Below are 19521 nucleotides of genomic sequence, written 5' to 3'. Positions count from 1 at the left end.
TTAGGTCAGATTATGGGGAACCACTAGTGGTAGGTCAAATGATATTTGGTATGCAGTTGTATTAGCATTTGCACATCTCATTTCCATGGAGATTATTTAGCCCTGCCCCTTTTGTCATGGTCTATTGACTTTGAAACTTTTGCTTAGTTTATATGTATTAGTTTGTGATTAAGTTAGTTTTATGGGAACCACTTGTGGTAGGTCAATGATATTTAAAATGCAGAACTTTGTATTAGCATTGGCACATCTCATTTCCACGGAGATAATTTGGCCCCGCTGTCATATGGTATTTTGAACCCCATGGTAAATTGACCCCGGGGTCAAAATACCGCTATGGTAAATTGAACCCCCCCCTGTATGGAAAATTGACCCCCCATGGTAAATTGAACCCCCCTGTTTTTTTTCATTTTAGATGATTATTAGAACATTATACACTATTCTAAAGCTTTCCATAGATTAAAAATCATTCATACAAGAAGGGGAGGTCAATTTTCCATAATTGGTTATAAGAAATATCTTTGCTTGGTATAAGTGCTCTGAAGTCCATGAAGTCTTTACCAACAAAATTTCATTCAAAAAACTTCTTGAGGCATTATAACTACACCATGTAGCTTGAACGCTTTAATTATTTGAAATTATAACAAATACAAATGTATATATATAAGGGTAGTTTTAATTTTCCATGGTAAAAAAGGGGGAGGGGTCAAATTATAATCCATGGGACAGTTAAATTTCAAAAATAAAATTTTCAAAACATTTTTTCCAGCATGTTAAATACAAACAAACTTCTTATAGGGAGTATTGTAACAATTTAAATGAGTTACAATAGCTAGAATTTTGAAATTGGAGGTGTAAAGGGGGGTTCAACATACCATGGCAGGGGTTCAAAATACCATAACTTAATTAAATTTTAATAAACATCTTTTCAAGCATGTAAAATACATACAAACTACTTATTGGAGTATTATAACTATGTTAATTAGTTAGAATAGCTAGAATTTTTGAAATTATAGGTCTATAGTAGGAGGTTCAATATACCACAAAGGGGGTGGGGGGGGGGGGGGGTCAAAATACCATGGCTAAGTGAAATTTTCAAAACATCTTTTCAAGCATGTAAAATACATACAAATACTTATTGGAGTATTATTACTAAGTGAATGAGTTTAGAGTTGCCAGAATTTTTGAAATTAGAGGTCTATAGTAGGGGGTTCAATATACTGTAAGGGGGTCAAAATACCATGGCTAAGTGAAATTTTCAAAACATCTTTTCAAGCATGTAAAATACAAACAAACAACTTATTGGAGTATGATTACTATGTAAAGGAGTTAGAATAGCTAGAACTTTTGAAATTATAGGTCTATAGTAGGGGGTTCAATATACCACAGGGGGGTCAAAATACCATGGCTAAGTAAAATTTTCAACACATCTTTTCCAGCATGTTAAATACATACAAACTACTTATTGGAGAATTATTACTATATAAAGAAGTCAGAATAGCTATAATTTTTTTAATTAAAGGTCTATAGTAGGGGGTTCAATATACTGCAGGGGGGTCAAAATACCTTGGCTAAGTAAAATTTTCAAAAAATCTTTTCCAGCATGTTAAATACATACAAACTACTTATTGGGAGTATTATTACAATTCAAATGAGCTAGAATAGCTACACTTTTGAAATTGGAGGTTCAAAAGGGGGGTTCAATATACCATGGCAGGGGGGTCAAAATACCATGGTTAAGTAAAATTTTCAAAACATTTTTTCAAGCATGTAAAATACATACAAACTACTTATTGGAGTATTATTACCAGTACTATGTTAATGAGTTAGAATAGCTAGACTTTTTTTAAATTAGAGGTCTATAGTAGGGGGTTCAATATACCGCAGGGAGGTCAAAATACCATGGCTAAGTGAAATTTTTAAAACACCTTTTAAGCATGTAAAATACATACAAACTACTTATTGAGAGTATTATTACAATTCAAATGAGTTACAATAGCTAGATTTTTGAAATTGGAGGTGTAAAAGGGGGGGGGTTCAATATACCATGGCAGGGGGGTCAAAATACCATAGCTTAGTGAAGTTTTCTAAACATCTTTTCAAGAAATACATACAAACTACTTATTGGAGTATTATTACTATGTAAAGTAGTTATAACAGCTAGAATTTTTGAAATCATTTAAGGTCTATAGTAGGGGGTTCAATATACAATGGCAGGGGGGTCAAAATAACATGGCAAAGTAAAATTTTTAAAATATTTTTAGGGGGGTCAAAATAACATGGCAAAGTAAAATTTTTCAAATATTTTTTCAAGCCAGTTAAATATATACAAACTACTTATTGGAGTATAATTACTATATACAAGAGTTAGAATTGCCAGATATTTGAAATTTGAAGTGTAAAAAGGGGGGGGGGTCAATATAACATGGCTAAATAAAATTTTCAAAACATATTTCAAGCATGTAAAATACATACAAACTACTTATTGGAGTATAATTACTATGTTAATGAGTTAGAATAGCAAGTTTTTTGAAATTAGAGGTCTATAGTAGGGGATTCAATATACTGCAGTGGAGTCAAAATACCATGGCTAAGTGAAATTTTCAAAACATCTTTTCAAGCATTTAAAATACATACAAACTACTTTTTGGAGTATTATTACTATGTTAAGGAATTAGAATAGCTAGATATTTTGAAATTAGAAATCTATAGTAGGGTGTTCAATGTACCACAGGGGGGTCAAAATACCATGCATGGCTAAGTATAATTTTTCAAAATGTCTTATCTAGCATGAAAAATACATACAAACTACTTATTGGAGTATTAACTCATTACCATAGTAATAATACTCCAATAAGTAGTTTGTATGTATTTTACATGCTTGAAAAAATGTTTTGAAAATTTTACTTAACCATGGTATTTTGACCCCCCTGCCATGGTATATTGAACCCCCCTTTTGCACCTCCAATTTCAAAAGTGTAGCTATTCTAGCTCATTTGAATTGTAATAATACTCCCAATAAGTAGTTTGTATGTATTTAACATGCTGGAAAAGATATTTTGAAAATTTTACTTAGCCAAGGTATTTTGATCCCCCTGCAGTATATTGAACCCCCTACTATAAACCTTTAATTAAAAAAATTATAGCTATTTTGACTACTTTATATAGTAATAATTCTCCAATAAGTAGCTATTCTAACTCATTAACATAGTAATAATACTCCAATAAGTAGTTTGTATGTATTATACATGCTTGAAAAGATGTTTTGAAAATTTTACTTAGCCATGTTATTTTGACCCCCCTGCGGAATATTGAACCCCCTATTATAGACCTCTAATTTCAAAAAATCTAGCTATTCTAACTCATTAACATAGTAATAATACTCCAATAAGTAGATTGTATGTATTTTACATGCTTGAAAAGATGTTTTGAAAATTTTACTTAGCCATGGTATTTTGACCCCCCTGCGGTATATTGAACCCCCTATTATAGACCTCTAATTTCAAAAAATCTAGCTATTCTAACTCATTAACATAGTAATAATACTCCAATAAGTTGTTTGTATGTATTTTACATGCTTGAAAAGATGTTTTGAAAATTTTACTTAGCCATGTTATTTTGACCCCCCTGCGGAATATTGAACCCCCTATTATAGACCTCTAATTTCAAAAAATCTAGCTATTCTAACTCATTAACATAGTAATAATACTCCAATAAGTAGTTTGTATGTATTTTACATGCTTGAAAAGATGTTTTGAAAATTTTACTTAGCCATGGTATTTTGACCCCCCTGCGGTATATTGAACCCCCTATTATAGACCTCTAATTTCAAAAAATCTAGCTATTCTAACTCATTAACATAGTAATAATACTCCAATAAGTAGTTTGAATGTATTTTACATGCTTGAAAAAATGTTTTGAAAATTTTACTTAGCTATGGTATTTTGACCCCCCCTGCGGAATATTGAACCCCCTACTATAGACCTCTTATTTTAAAAATTCTAGCTATTCTAACTCCTTTACATAGTTATAATATTCCAATAAGTAGTTTGGATGTATTTTACATGCTTGAGAAGATGTTTTGAAAATTTTACTTAACCATGGTATTATGACCCCTCTGCCATATGGTATATTGAACCACCCCCCCCCCTTTTTGCATCTCCAATTTCAAAATTCTAGCTATTCTAGCTCCTTTACATAGTTATTATACTCTAATAAGTAGATTGTATCTATTTTACATGCTTGAAAAGATGTTTTGATAATTTTACTTAGCCATGGTATTTTGACCCCACTGCAGTATATTGAACCCCCTACTATAGACCTTTAATTAAAAAAATTCTAGCTATTCTGACTCCTTAATATAGTAACAATACTCCAATAATTAGTTTGTACGTATTTAACGTATTTTCTTCTATGAAATAAATTGTTGAATTCTAAATCTTTTGAAAAATGTTTGTTTTAGAAGAGAAATGAATAAATAATGCTTGTTTTTGTCGAGCCTGCAACTTTTGTCGCAGAAAGCTCGACATAGGGATAGTGATCCGGCGGGGGCGGCGTTAGCCAACTTCTTAAAAGCTTTATATTTTAGAAGGTGGAAGACCTGGATGCTTCATACTTTGTATATGGATGCCTCATGTTACAAAGTTTCCGTCAGTCACATGTCCAATGTCCTTGACCTCATTTTCATGGTTCAGTGACTACTTGAAAAAAAAGTTAACATTTTTATACGACCGCAAAAAAAATTTTGTGGTCGTATATTGGTATGACGTTGGCGTCGTCGTCGTCGTCGTCGTCGTCGTCGTCGTCGTCCGGCGTCGTCGTCGTCCGGCGTCGTCGTCCGAATACACATTAGTTTTCGCACTCTAACTTTAGTTTGAGTGAATGGATCTCAATGAAATTTTACCATAAGGTTCAATACCACAAAAGGAAGGTGGGGATTGATTTTGGGGGTTATGGTACTAACAGTTAAGGAATTAGGGGCCAAAAGGGGCCAAAAATAAGCATTTTTGTAACTTCCAGACATAACTTGTGTGTAAATGTATGGATCTCTCTGACATTGTACCACAAGGTTCCATATCACAAAGGGAATGCTGGGATAGATTTTGGGGGTAATTGCCTCCAAATTTTAGGAATTAGGGGCCAAAAAGGGGCAAAAAACAAGCATTTTTCTAGTTTCATGACAATATCTTGTTTGTAAGTGTATGGATCTTTATGAAATTGTACTACAAGGTTCCATATCACAAAGGGAATACTGGGATTGATTTTTGGGGTAATTTCCTCCAAATTTTAGGAATTAGGGGCCAAAAAGGGGCAAAAAACAAGCATTTTTCTAGTTTCATGACAATAACTTGTTTGTAAGTGTATGGATCTTTATGAAATTGTACTACAAGGTTCCATATCACAAAGGGAAGGCTGGGATTGATTTTGGGGGTTTTCCCTCAAAATTTTAGTAATTAGGGGCCATAAAAGGGCAAAAAAAACATGCATTTTTCTAGTTTCAGGACAATAACTTGTGTGTAAGTGTATGGATCTTTATGAAATTGTACTGCAAGGTTCCATATCACAAAGGGAAAGCTGGAATTGAGTTTGGGGGTAATTGCCCTAAACGTTTAGGAATTTGGGGCCAAAAAGGGGCCAAAAAACAAGCATTTTTCTAGTTTCCAGACAATAACTTGTGTTCAAGTGTATGAATCTCTCTGAAATTGTACTGCAAGGTACCATACCACAAAGGGAAAGCTGGGATAGAGTTTGGGGGTGATGAATCATAAGGGGGTTCAAAAAATTGGGGGGGGGGGGGATTTTTTTTCCCTTTTTTTTCTTTTCCATTTTAAATTGGTTATTTCTGATTTATATATAAAAGCAAATAATAATGATATGGTTTGAATAGGCATACATGTGAACCTCCCGACGGGAGTACAATAATCCCGTTTTCAGGGGTCTCCTCCCGACCTCCCGTTGAAGAGGAAAAAATCCCGTGTATGAAATTTTTCATGAATGAAAAATTTCTGCCCAACATATCATCTCATGCATCTGGTGTAACTGACATTACCTGAAGTTATATTTTACCTGTAAATCAATTAACATGCATAATTATATGGCTTCACTTGTCAGCTTTGGTGTCAAACATACAGGTAATCAACGATTTTTACCTCAGGCTAACTGCCGTTGTGTAACAAAAACTGTGTATTTATTGGGTTACTTCCCTTGATTTATCCTGTTTTAAGTTACTTTCCTTTTAATAATGAAAATTTTTAAAAGAATATAAATAAAATATAAATTGAACAAATAATCATAAAAGGATGGTTATTAAATGATTTTAAATGTCTTAGGACAAATAAAAAAATAATAATTTGAAAATTATTTGAGGATTCTATACTTCCTTTCAAGGCTTAAATTGAAATTTATATAATAATTATGACCCTAAATTTACAGATAAAATGATTTTCTGAGTTTGCAAATAAAAACTATTTGCAAGAGAAAAAAAAAAAAAAATAAAAACTATTTGCAGATAGCTAAACAAATGTTCTGGGTGCAATGATTGTTTTATAGAATATGAAGTAAAAAATTTAAAGAACATACTGGAAAAAACAATGTTAGATTGAACATGTAGAATATAAAGATGGAGAAACTTTATAAGTACAAGGGTACTATAAACATAATAAATTGGATGGAAAGTTGAAGAAAACACACTTTAAAAGACCATTTTTACAGCACACGGTTACATTTACAACAAAATTAATGTCGATTAAAAACCTCCTGATCTGAGTTTCACAGTCCATCACATGTATGAATAGGTAAATTGAAAATTTTTAAGTTCTTAGACCACTTTCATTCTGTGTCAGAAACCTATGCTGTGTCAAATATTTAATTACAATCCAAATTCAGTGCTGTATCAAGCTTGAATGTTGTGTCCATACTTGCCCCAACTGTTCAGGGTTCGACCTCTGCGGTCGTATCAAGCTGCGCCCCAGCGGAGCATTTTATTTGTAATGTTAAATTCTCTCTTATTATAAGTAGTAGGATAACTATATTTGGTATGTGCGTACCTTGCAAGGTCCTCATGTACGTCAGACAGTTTTCACTTGACCTCGACTTCATTTCATGGATCAGTGAACAAGGTTAAGTTTTAGTGGTCAAGTCCATATCTCAGATACTATAAGCAATAGGTCTAGTATATTCGGTGTATGGAAGGACTGTAAGGTGTACATGTCCAACTGGCAGGTGTCATCTGACCTTGACCTCATTTTCATGGTTCAGTGGTTATAGTTAAGTTTTTGTGTTTTGGTCTGTTTTTCTTATACTGTATGCAATAGGTCTACTATATTTGGCGTATGGAATGATTGTAAGGTGTACATGTCTAGCTGGTAGGTGTCATCTGACCTTGACCTCGTTTTCATGGTTCAATGGTCAAAGTTAAGTTGTTGAGTTTTGGTCTTTTTTTCTAATACTATATGCAATAGGTCTACTATATTTGGTGTATGGAAATATTTTATGATCTATATGTCAGTAGCGCAGGTTTTATATGACCTTGACCTCATTTTCACGGTTCATTGCTCAGTGTTAAGTTTTTGTGTTTTGGTCTGTTTTTCTTAAACTATAAGCAATAGGTCAACTATATTTGTTATATGGAAGAATTGTTAACTGTACATGTCTGCCTGGCATGGTTCATCTGACCTTGACCTCATTTTCATGGTTCATTGGTCAATGTTTAGTTTTCTTGGTTAATGTTAAGTTTATTTGACAGTTGTAATTAAGCTTTATATTTAGGACTATCAACATAATATCAATGATTAGTAAAGAAGGCGAGACATTTCAGCGTGTGCACTCTTGTCTTTATAAGGTATGGGGAAATAAATACATTAAAGACTTTGAATTTCAAAAAATTAAGTTTTTTATAAAGGACAAAGCATGTTTTTCGAGGGAAAAAAACATTCCCTCACCCAACAAAAAAATTGAACTGTCGGTGCCTCAGACAGAATTCTTTCAAATACAGATTAAGATTGTGACAAAGATGGTTGAATTAAAGTTCTGTTTACCAATTGTAGGTTTTACACTAACACTGTTGTTGGAGAATTAGAATCTTGGATTTGTAAAATTGCAGAACACAATCGGTCTACATCTTTATAAAAACATACAAATAGTGAGAAAGGATAGTGATTCATTTGTTATACTTTTCTTTTAAATTGGGAAAATTATATGTTATACCTTATTAATTATTAAGGCTGTTTTTAAAAAAATACAGAACATTTTTTGTAAGATTTAATTTTTTTAACTTTGCCAAATAAGGGGAAACAACTCAGATAACCTTAGTTTTATAACCAAAAACTTCCGCAATATATATTTTTGTAGATTTTTAGTATGTTGTTCATAGATAGTAACAGACCTGTTTTTCAGAGAAAAACTTTGTGTTGCAATTAGTTGCAGGTTGTTCACTAAATTGAGGAGAGTATAATTACAGGCCTTTTGCTTGGCAGGCACACAAAGAATGTGGTTTAACTTATTGGAGATCTCAACTCTGTTTCATCGATCACTGAAACAGAGAAAAATATATAAATCAAGAAAAAAAACTTAAGTCAACAATATCGCTTTTCTAGAAAAGAATGTTTTTTCATGTCAGATATTCAGATATCAAATCGTCTATCATATTTGATTTATTTTCAATTTTAGGTGACTCACCTTTACAAGCAATTAGAACAAGGCAAGTCAAAGTCTCACAAGCCGCAGGACAAATTACAAGCCCCAGTGAAACCAACAAAGATAACAAAACCATCATCACCTGTTGAGTCATCTTCTTCATTCATAGAGTCAGAACTTATAGCATCAAGCTCAATGACGGGGGTCAAATCAAAACTGGTGGAGAATAGCAAGAAAATGACAAATTATGAATGTGAACGATGTCAAGCACAGTTTGAAGACGAAATGGAACATTTGTGCCACATTAACAAGTGTTTAGATTGATATCTGTAATGCTTATTTGTTATGTTGATAATGGTTCATAGTTTAAATTTATGGAGTTAGCTGCGAAAATTTTCATATGAACTCTTGGGAAATTACTTTTTTTCTCTTTTAAACAATCATGTTTTGTGACAGGAATAGCACATGAAGAAATCTTAAGAATGGGTTCTCATTTTGTGATAAAACGAGTCATTTTAGTTGAGAGAATTCTTGTTGGATAATAATCAAATCATGGCAGCTATGGTGGCACATGCTACTGCGAATCTTCCAGTTTAACAATTAAGGCTGTGTGATTTCTTTCTTACTGATGATCCTACTTTGTGTCCCCCATCCATGAAAGTTGTTTTCACATTAAAAGGTCTGTACTTCCAACAAATAAGAGAGAGAGTTTTTACTGTAACTTTAATATTCTGTCAGATGTAAATACCTACTAACTTCCAATAATTTAGAAACATAGGTGGCATCATTACGTTATTAAACAAATGAATGTTATTGCCTAAAAATATTGAAGGTTTGTACTTCTAATGAGTGTATACAGATTCTTAAAATGTATACATTTGCATAGACTTCTTTTAAAAAAAACATTTATTGATGTTAAATTTAGTGCCTCTTAGTGATATCTTATTTTGCTTCAGTGAGACCTTATTATAATGGCAGATGCATTGTAGTAAGAAATGTTAAAGTGAATTAATAATTATTTGTTTTAATAACAGTTGGTGTTCTTAGCATTATCATAAGTTGAATATTTAGATGCCAACATGGCAAGCAAAATGAACAATAAAAATAGGCAAGTGACTGCACATATGTTATATATAAGTTCTCTCCCTTTCCATCTGGGGATTCATAATCCCAAGGTGTGCTTTAAAAGCGATAAAATCAGGTTTTATCCACCATTTTCTACATAAGGAAATGCCTGTACCAAGTCAGGAATATGACAGTTGTTTTCCATTCGTTTGATGTGTTTGAGCTATTGATTTTGCCATTTGATAAGGGACTTTCAGTTTTGAATTTTCCTTGGAGTTTGGTAGTTTTGTTATTTTACTTTTTTCAATAGCCATGTTTTGTATAATACACGAAAAGGATAAAAGGAATTACACAAAAAAATTTGACAGTACAACAGACCACACCAGCCACCAACACCTGATTTCTATGGGAAAAATCGACCTTCATAGACCAACAACAAACAACACATGGTCCAAATAGCTTGAATTGGTACAGGCATACATTGTGTTTGTGTATGCATCTTGTGTAGTGATTTATCAGAAATCTGTATGTAACTTAGATTATGAAGTACATGTAATTAACCAAGACAAAGTTATAGCTTTCATATTCATTAGATGATGAAAGATAATGGAGGCATCATTCTTATAGGACTGGCATCCAATTTGACCATGTAGTAAGCTTTAAATGGCAGGAATGTCAAGACATAAAAAAAACAGAAAGGAGTGAATGCATGTTTCAGAATATTGATAATAGAACAATGGAATCTCCCATTTTCAAAATATTTGAAAGTCAGGGATGTAGAAATACTTGAATACTTGAGGAGCTATATGACCAAAAGGGACATGCAAATTAATTCTAGGCAGTGGCTATTTTGCCGGCTCTGAATAAAATATCATAATTCAAGCCGGCAAAATAGCCTATTTCAATAGAAATGGCTATTTTACCGGCACTAGCAATAAAGTGAAATTGTTGTTGGTGCTGGAAAAAAAGAAAATATGTTATTTTGCTGGCATAAGGTAAGCGGAAGCCAAGTTAAAAACAATTTTGTTTACACATATGCATTTCAAATAACTGACTATTATTTCAAAAGCAAGTTTAATTTAAACATTTTTGATTTTTGAAGCTATGTGATTGACTTTGTTATATTGTATAATTTTTATCATATTTATTATGCTACGAGATTTTTAACTTTTATTTTTAGCTCACCTGCCCGAAGGGCCAAGTGAGCTTTTCTCATCACTTGGCCTCCGGCTTCAGTCGTCCGTCGTAGTCGTCGTCGTCATCGTCCGTCGTCGTCATTAGCTTTTTAGCTCACCTGGCCCGAAGGGCCAAGTGAGCTTTTCTCATCACCCGTCGTCCCTCGTCGTCGTTAGCTTTTTACAAAAATCTTCTCCTCTGAAACCACTGGGCCAAATTTAACCAAACTTGGCCATAATCATCATTAGGGTATCTAGTTTAGAAAATGTGTCTGATGACCCCGCCAACAAACCAAGATGGCCGCCATGGCTAAAAATAGAACATAGGGGTAAAATGTAGATTTTGGCTTCTATCTCTGAAACCAAAGCATTTAGAGTAAATCTGATAAGGTTAAACTGATTATCAGGTCAAGATCTATCTGCCCTGAAATTTTCAGACAAATCTGACAACCTGTTGTTGGGTTGCTTCCCCTGAATTGGTAATTTTAAGGAAATTTTGCAGTTTTTTGTCGAGCCTGCGACTTTTGTCGCAGAAAGCTCGACATAGGGATAGTGATCCGGCGGCGTTAGCTAACTTCTTAAAAGCTTTATATTTTAGAAGGTGGAAGGTCTGGATGCTTCATACTTTGTATATGGATGCCTCATGTTACGAAGTTTCCGTCAGTCACATGTCCAATGTCCTTGACCTCATTTTCATGGTTCAGTGACTACTTGAAAAAAAAGTTAAGATTTTTTGTAATGTTAGATTCTCTCTTATTATAAGTAATAGGATAACTATATTTGGTATGTGCGTACCTTGCAAGGTCCTCATGCCCGTCAGACAGTTTTCACTTGACCTCGACCTCATTTCATGGATCAGTGAACAAGGTTAAGTTTTGGTGGTCAAGTCCATATCTCAGATACTATAAGCAATAGGTCTAGTATATTCGGTGTATGGAAGGACTGTAAGGTGTACATGTCCAACTGGCAGGTGTCATCTGAACTTGACCTCATTTTCATGGTTCAGTGGTTATAGTTAAGTTTTTGTGTTTTGGTCTGTTTTTCTTATACTGTATGCCATAGGTCTACTATATTTGGTGTATGGAATGATTGTAATGTGTACATGTCTAGCGGGCAGGTGTCATTTGACATTGACCTCATTTTCATGGTTCAGTGGTCAAAGTTAAGTTTTTGAGTTTTGGTCTTTTTTTCTAATACTATGTGCAAAAGTTCAACTATATTTGGTATGTGCGTACCTTGCAAAGTCCTCATGCCCATCAGACAGTTTTCACTTGACCTCGACCTCATTTCATGGATCAATGAACAAGGTTAAGTTTTGGTGGTCAAGTCCATATCTCAGATACTATAAGCAATAGGTCTAGTATATTCGGTGTATGGAAGGACTGTAAGGTGTACATGTCCAACTGGCAGGTGTCATCTGACCTTGACCTCATTTTCATGGTTCAGTGGTTATAGTTAAGTTTTTGTGTTTTGGTCTGTTTTTCTTATACTATATGCAATAGTTCAACTATATTTGGTGTATGGAAATATTTTATGATCTATTTGGCAGTCACGCAGGTTTTAATTGACCTTGACCTCATTTTCAAGGTTCATTGCTCAGTGTTAAGTTTTTGTGTTTTGGTCTGTTTTTCTTAAACTATAAGCAATAGGTCAACTCTATTTGTTGTATGGAAGAATTGTTAGCTGTACATGCCTGCCTAGCATGGTTCATCTGACCTTGACCTCATTTTCATGGTTCATTGGTCAATGTTTAGTTTACTTGGTTAATGTTAAGTTTATGTGACAGTTGTAATGAAGCTTTATATTTAGGACTATCAACATAATATCAATGATTAGTAAAGAAGGCGAGACATTTCAGCGTGTGCACTCTTGTGGTTATTATCTTGAATATTATTATAGAGATAAACTGTAAACAGCAATAATGTTCAGCAAAGTAAGATCTACAAATAAGTTGTCATGACCAAAATTGTCAGTCGACCCCTTTAGGAGTTATTGCCTTTACTAGTCAACTTTTACAAAAATCTTCTTCTCTGAAACTACTGAGACAAATTTAACCATACTTGGCCATAATCATTATTAGGGTATCTAGTTTAAAAAATGTGTCCGATGACCCCGCCTTCCAACCATCATGTCCGACTTTGTTAAAAATAGAACATAGGGGTAAAATGCAGTTTTTATACGACCGCAAAAAATTTTTGTGGTCGTATATTGGTATGACGTTGGCGTCGTCGTCGTCGTCCGAAGACACATTGGTTTTGGCACTCTAACTTTAGTTTAAGTTCATGGATCTCTATGAAATTTAACCATAAGGTTCAATACCACAAAAGGAAGATTGGGATTGATTTTGGGGCCTATGGTACCAACAGTTAAGGAATTGGGGGCCAAAAAGGGGCCAAAAATAAGCATTTTTGTAACTTCCAGACATAACTTGTGTGTTAGTGTATGGATCTCTCAGACATTGTACCACAAGGTCCCATATCACAAAGGGAATGCTGGGATTGATTTTGGGGGTAAATGCCTCAAAATTTTAGGAATTAGGGGCAAAAAAGGGGGCAAAAAACAAGCATTTTTCTAGTTTCATGACAATAACTTGTGTGTAAGAGTATGGATCTTTCTGAAATTGTACTACAAGGTTCCATATCACAAAGGGAAAGCTGGAATTGAGTTTGGGGGTAATTGCCCAAAATGTTTAGGAATAAGGGGCCAAAAAGGGGCCAAATATAAGCATTTTTCTAGTTTCCAGACAATAACTTGTGTTCAAGTGTATCGATCTCTCTGAAATTGTACTGCAAGGTACCAAAATGTTAGGAATTAGGGACCAAAAAGTGGGCAAAAAACAAGCATTCTTCTAGTTTCATGACAATAACTTGCGTGTAAATGTATGGATCTTTATGAAATTGTACTACAAGGTTCCATATCACAAAGGGAAAGCTGGGTTTGAGTTTGGGGGTAATTGTCCTAAATGTTTAGGAATTTGGGGCCAAAAAGGGGCCAAAAAACAAGCATTTTTCTAGTTTCCAGACAATAACTTGTGTTCAAGTGTATGGATCTCTCTGAAATTGTACTGCAAGGTACCATACCATAAAGGGAAGGCTGGGATTGAGTTTGGGGGTAATGAATCATAAGGGGGTTCAAAAATTGGGGGGGGGGGGATTTTTTTTTCCTTTTCTTTCTTTAAAATTTTCCATTTTAAATTGGTTATTTCTGATTTATATTCAAAAGCAAATAAAAATGAAATGGTTTGAATAGGTAAATTAAAAATTTTTTAATTCTTAGACCACATTCATTCTGTGTCAGAAACCTATGATGTGTCAAATATTTAATTACAATCCAAACTCAGTGCTGTATCAAGCTTGAATGTTGTGTCCATACTTGCCCCAACTGTTCAGGGTTCGACCTCTGCGGTCGTATCAAGCTGCGCCCAGCCGAGCATTTTATTGGTTTATATCTCTGAAATTTTCAGACGAATCCGACAACCCGTTTTTGGGTTGCTGCCCCTGAGTTAGTAATTTTACAAAAATTTTGCAGTTTTTTGTTATTATCTTAGATATCATTATAATATCTAATATCTAATACTATTAATTATGATTTTAACCTTATTTTACATGATTTCCAAAGCAGCAGTAAATACAGGTGAGCGACACAGGCTCTTGAGAGCCTCTAGTTTTTTATAACTGTAGGAATGGATAACTATGATGGTTTATTATTCGGGTCTCCACCATTATGTAGGAGTGGGCTTTTCCTCCTATAAGAAGTGTTTTAGATACGGGGGGGAAGGGATTGTCTCAGTTCACTAGCTCACATATATAAGGTACTCCATTATATAATATAATTGTTTATTAAACATATGTGATGCATCCATAATATTTCATATCAAACAGATTCACAATAATATATAATTCCAGCAATAGATGTTTATATGACAAATACAATTCTCCAAGTGCTTAAAACTATCAGACTTAACTCTATAATTAAATTAACACCCTTTAGCCTATTGCTTAATATTCTAAATTTATCTTATGCCTCAAACCTCTGACCTTTTGATTACCAAATGGCATTGACAGAACGTATTTATATAAGAATCTTTAATGTCTCAAGTAATGGTCAATAACATGTGAAATAAACAATTACAATTAATTACTTTTCTGAACTACTTCTACTAGAGACACTAAAATCAACATCTGTTGTTTACTAATAAAACTAAGCATGCAAATTCTTTTATCTTCAACATGAAATAATCGAAATACTGAAAACTGTTTAAAATGTTACTTTTAAAATTGTTATAAATTTACTCTACTATATTTTCCTCTTGCTTTATAAAATTTTTGGTCTCCAAAAATTCAAATGGATTAAAAAATTTGAAAAATAAAAGTATAAAATGATCAATAATTATAAAAGAAAACAAAACACAATATATAACAAAACACAATTATTAAAGTTAATGTTCATTCATTCACAGCATTCTGTCATCTTGATTTAAGTTCAAAGTTCAAATATGTCCAAATCTGTAAGCGACATCAGCTTAGATTGTTCATTAAAAATTGAAAGTTCTGGTAAATAGTATACTTCACAAATCATCAGGTATTTAGGAACAAAATGTTATAGTTCTGTACGGTTTCGGTTATTAAACTGCAAATATCATAAGTTCAGTTTATATAGGCATATATCCAATCTATAATAACTAAAATTGTCATAGTTCATCATCTTAAGTGTTGAAATAAGTTACAAATGTTTTTCAGTTCAGCATGTTGGTATTTATGTATTAAAGAATAGTTTGTGTTCATATAAAATAATCATCATTAGGTATTCATCAAGTTTTCAAATGTTTGTCGTTTCACTCGGATGTAGTACTGTTCAGTAGTCTAGTCCAAATGTTCTATAAATGTTCTAATAAGCATGCAAAAACTAACTATAAAACTATCTATATGAAACTTATATACATTCCATGGATTTTATGATGCCCTAAAATTGGCTATATTTGACTTTCACTTTTCCTATGCAATTTTCATTTGCACAAATTTGATCAACTTGATTTCATTTCAAAGGCTTAGAATGCACTATGATACTCTCGATATGACTCAAATATTTAGCATATACATGTATACCTATGTATGACTCCACTAAATATTATGAACTCTACTATTGCTTTCACTCAACAGAACATTTGATGCACAAACTACCAATAAGACACAATGAAATCTTCTTATTCCATATATCACTGAGAATAATATATACAAAAATTCGGAAGATAGATAGTCGACTAGAATAAGTAAAGATAAGCAATATATGATATAAGATGAGTTATCATCTCTCAATTTGAAGTAGTTGACTTTGTTCCTCACAATATAGGTCCATTTGTTTCTTTCGTATTCTAACATGTAGGCAACGCTGCCTGTTTTGAATTATTTTCGTCTTCATCTTCGTCTTAGTCTCCTTCTTCATTTTTGTCTTCATGTTCATCTTCATCTCCATGAATATTTTTTTTTCCAAAGGACAGGTCTTCTACTCTTTAAAAAAAAGTTCCTTCCATAGTCCGCAATGAAAGTAGGAGGACACCTATATCGACATATTTTAGCAGTCTCTTGTGACTAAACAGGGAATTACAATGCATCAAGGAAATTTTGGCAATCTATCCACGCACATAGAAACATACCTAAATCTGCTTTCTATATAATATCAGGCATCTTTCAAATGTAGAAGGAATAACAAAATCAGGAACAAATACAAGTCACAATAAATCTACTAATATTGACTAACAGTTCTAAGTTATTAATGTTTCGATATCCCTAAAAAAATATTTACATGTCCAACAATTCACAAAGTCAAGGATCCCTCATAGTATATGTAGAAGCCTTGATATTTGTCACTGTCATCATCATCATCTTCTTCACTCTCTTCATCTGTTTCATTTTTGGTAGTTTCCATAATTATAGCTCAAATTTTATCCTCTTGCACTATTATGTAAGTGTCAATACTGGACACCACCTTACTTATAGTTTTAGTCCTCCACCATTATGTAGGAATGGATAACTATGATCGTTTATTATTCGGGTCTCCACCATTATGTAGGAGTGGGCTTTTACTCCTATAAGAAGTGTTTTAGATACGGGGGGAAAATTGTCTCGGTTCACTAGCTCACATATATAAGGTACTCCATTATATAATATAATTGTTTATTAAACATATGTGATGCATCCATAATATTTCATATCAAACAGATTCACAATAATATATAATTCCAGCAATAGATGTTTATATGACAAATACAATTCTCCAAGTGCTTAAAACTATCAGACTTAACTCTATAATTAAACAAGTAATAGCTTTTCTAAAAAGCTAGCCGTCTCATAGCTGATGAAAGTGGAAAATGTTTTCTCTTTGTTGTTTGATTCGTTCGGAATAGCCTTATATATATATAAATTTTAGTGGATTACAAATATTTTAAAAGGCTTGTACAATTTTTTAGATTTACCAATTCATTTTTTTTGGAGAATGTATAAACACTCGAAAGGGAGGGGTAATGTCTAAACGAAGAGTTCTGAATGGTAAAGTTGAAATCATCCTTCGTAAATTTTACTGACGCCATCACGTGTTGGTTGACCGTTTTGGAATATCCGTTTCACAGATGATAACGGACATGTTCCTAATGTCGTAACTACAATCCCGTCCCCTTTTCACGAATGTGACCTACCGATTTAGACTTGATAGCGGGTTTGTACTAACATGAGCACGACTTGTTCCACATGTGGAGCAGGATCTGCTTACCCTTCCGGAGCACATGAGACCCCCCCCAGTTTTTGGTGGGGTTCGTGTTGCTTAGTATTTAGTTTCCTATGTTGTGTTTTGTGTACTATTGTTTGACTGTTTGCCTTTTTTTTTAGCCATGGCGTTGTCAGTTAATTTTCGACTTATGAGTTTTAATGTGTCCCTCTGGTATATTTCGCCTCTTATTTAATCATCTGCGTTTGTACCTCTTTGTCGATTATTTTTTCAAACAGATATCGGAGTTGTTCGTTTTCTTTTTCTTTGGTTGTTTGCTTATTTCTTTGTTTTAGAAAAGTATGGCCCTTCCAAATGAAAGTTTTTCGTTCATAATAGGCATCGAAAAGTGTAGAGTGAAACGAAGTAAAAATTTTAACATATAATAACACAATTAATATATTTCATACAGTATCTCACATCTTTTCAGGGGCCTCGGTGGCCGAGTGGTCGAAGTAGATACTATACTGTAATCACTAGCCAGTCAACACTGAGGTTGTGAGTTCGAACCCCGCTCGTGCGGGTGCACTCGACTCCAATCTTAATTGACTGGGATTGTCAGTTTTCCTATCGAAGGTCGGTGGTTTTCTCCGGGCACTCCGGCTTCCTCCACCAATAAAAACTGGCCGCCACGAAATAGCCCAAAAGCGGTGCTTAAAAGTGGCGTTAAAACACCAAAAATCAAAATCAAATCACATCTTTTCAAAATGATCCTCAAAATGTAAAGTTTACATATATGTTATTTTTGTTGTCGATGAAGATCTTGTCTATTTATTGCAAAATTGAGAATGGAAATGGGGAATATGTCAAATAGACAACAACCCGACCAAAGAGCAGACACCAACCGAAGGCCATCAATGGGTCTTCAACGCAGCGAGAAAATCCCGCACCCGGAGGTTGTCCTCAGCTGGCCCCTAAATAAAATTGTGTACTAGTTCAGTGAAAATGAACGTCACACTAAACTCCAAAACATATAAATGAACTAAAATTGAAAATACATACAAGACTTACAAAGGCCAGAGGCTCCTGACTTGGGACAGGCGCAAAAATGCGGCGGGGTTAAACATGTTTTGGGAGATCTCAACCCTCCCCCTATACCTCTAGCCAGTGTAGAATAAAGAAACACACAGCAATAGTATTATACGCGCAGTAAAACTCAGTTTAAAAGAAGTCCGAGTCCGATGTCAGAATAGGTAACAAAAGAAACTAAGCAAAATGACAATGATACATAAATGAACAAAGGACTACTAGCAGTTACTGACATACCAGCTCCATACATCAATTAAACTGATTGAAAGAATAATAGAGTATGTCTTCATCATATGAAAATCAAGTACAATCCCTCCCGTTAGGGGTTTAGTATCATACCATCATAAAATATATGAGAAGAACATAACCCGTATCATGCCAACAACTGGTTTTAGAATAAATGTGTTTATTTCCGATGCAAAGACCCTATGAGTGAATCAATATTAATATTAAAATATGCAATCCTTAATGACTTGACAACAGTATCGTAACTATATCCTTTCCGAATAAGTCTGTTTAAAGATTTGGTTAGTTTTGAGGTGAATGCCGACATTTTTGTACTTTGTAAAGAATATTACCATAAAATATTGGATGTGAAATACCTGAACGTATACGATGTCTGCATGTTGATTTATATTTACGAATGATGTCCTTGTACCGATGATAAAATTTTACTTTTAGTAAATGTTTTGACTAGTTTGTGATATCGAAAACCCTGGTGTAATAATTTTTCAGTAGTACAGAGATTTCTTTCGTTGAAATCTAAGTACGTTGTAGTTGGATTGCAATGTGGAATGCATGGCACACGCCTCTTTTTCTATATTTGAATAACGAGTATCTTTACAATTAAATGTTTCTTTTT

General features: G+C 33.6%; 1 protein-coding gene and 1 long non-coding RNA gene across 4 annotated transcripts in view; one reads left to right on the top strand and one right to left on the bottom strand.

Annotated features, from left to right (window-relative positions):
- Positions 1 to 9748, top strand: part of LOC127709715 (paramyosin-like) — a 129868-nt gene extending 120120 nt beyond the window's left edge. For both annotated transcript variants that reach the window (XM_052215378.1, XM_052215377.1), the window contains exon 8: positions 8665 to 9748. In XM_052215378.1, the coding sequence (XP_052071338.1) occupies positions 8665 to 8955 (291 nt within the window). In that variant the 3' untranslated portion in view covers positions 8956 to 9748. The remainder of the gene's footprint in view (positions 1 to 8664) is intronic.
- Positions 6859 to 13181, bottom strand: LOC127709760 (uncharacterized). Of its 2 annotated transcripts, none has more exons than XR_007985741.1 (2): positions 12300 to 13181; positions 6859 to 7383 (listed from the first exon to the last, which is right to left on the bottom strand). It is a non-coding gene; the product is annotated as an uncharacterized LOC127709760 (long non-coding RNA). The 2 variants fall into 2 exon arrangements; XR_007985742.1 differs by lacking the exon at positions 12300 to 13181 and adding an exon at positions 12007 to 12241.
- Between the last annotated feature and the right edge of the window lie 6340 nt (positions 13182 to 19521).

This window comes from Mytilus californianus, unplaced genomic scaffold (assembly GCF_021869535.1).
Source record: "Mytilus californianus isolate M0D057914Y unplaced genomic scaffold, xbMytCali1.0.p SCAF_7, whole genome shotgun sequence".
In the NCBI taxonomy this organism is placed as follows: Eukaryota; Metazoa; Mollusca; class Bivalvia; order Mytilida; family Mytilidae; genus Mytilus; species Mytilus californianus.
This window is presented reverse-complemented; position numbering and strand designations above follow the sequence as displayed.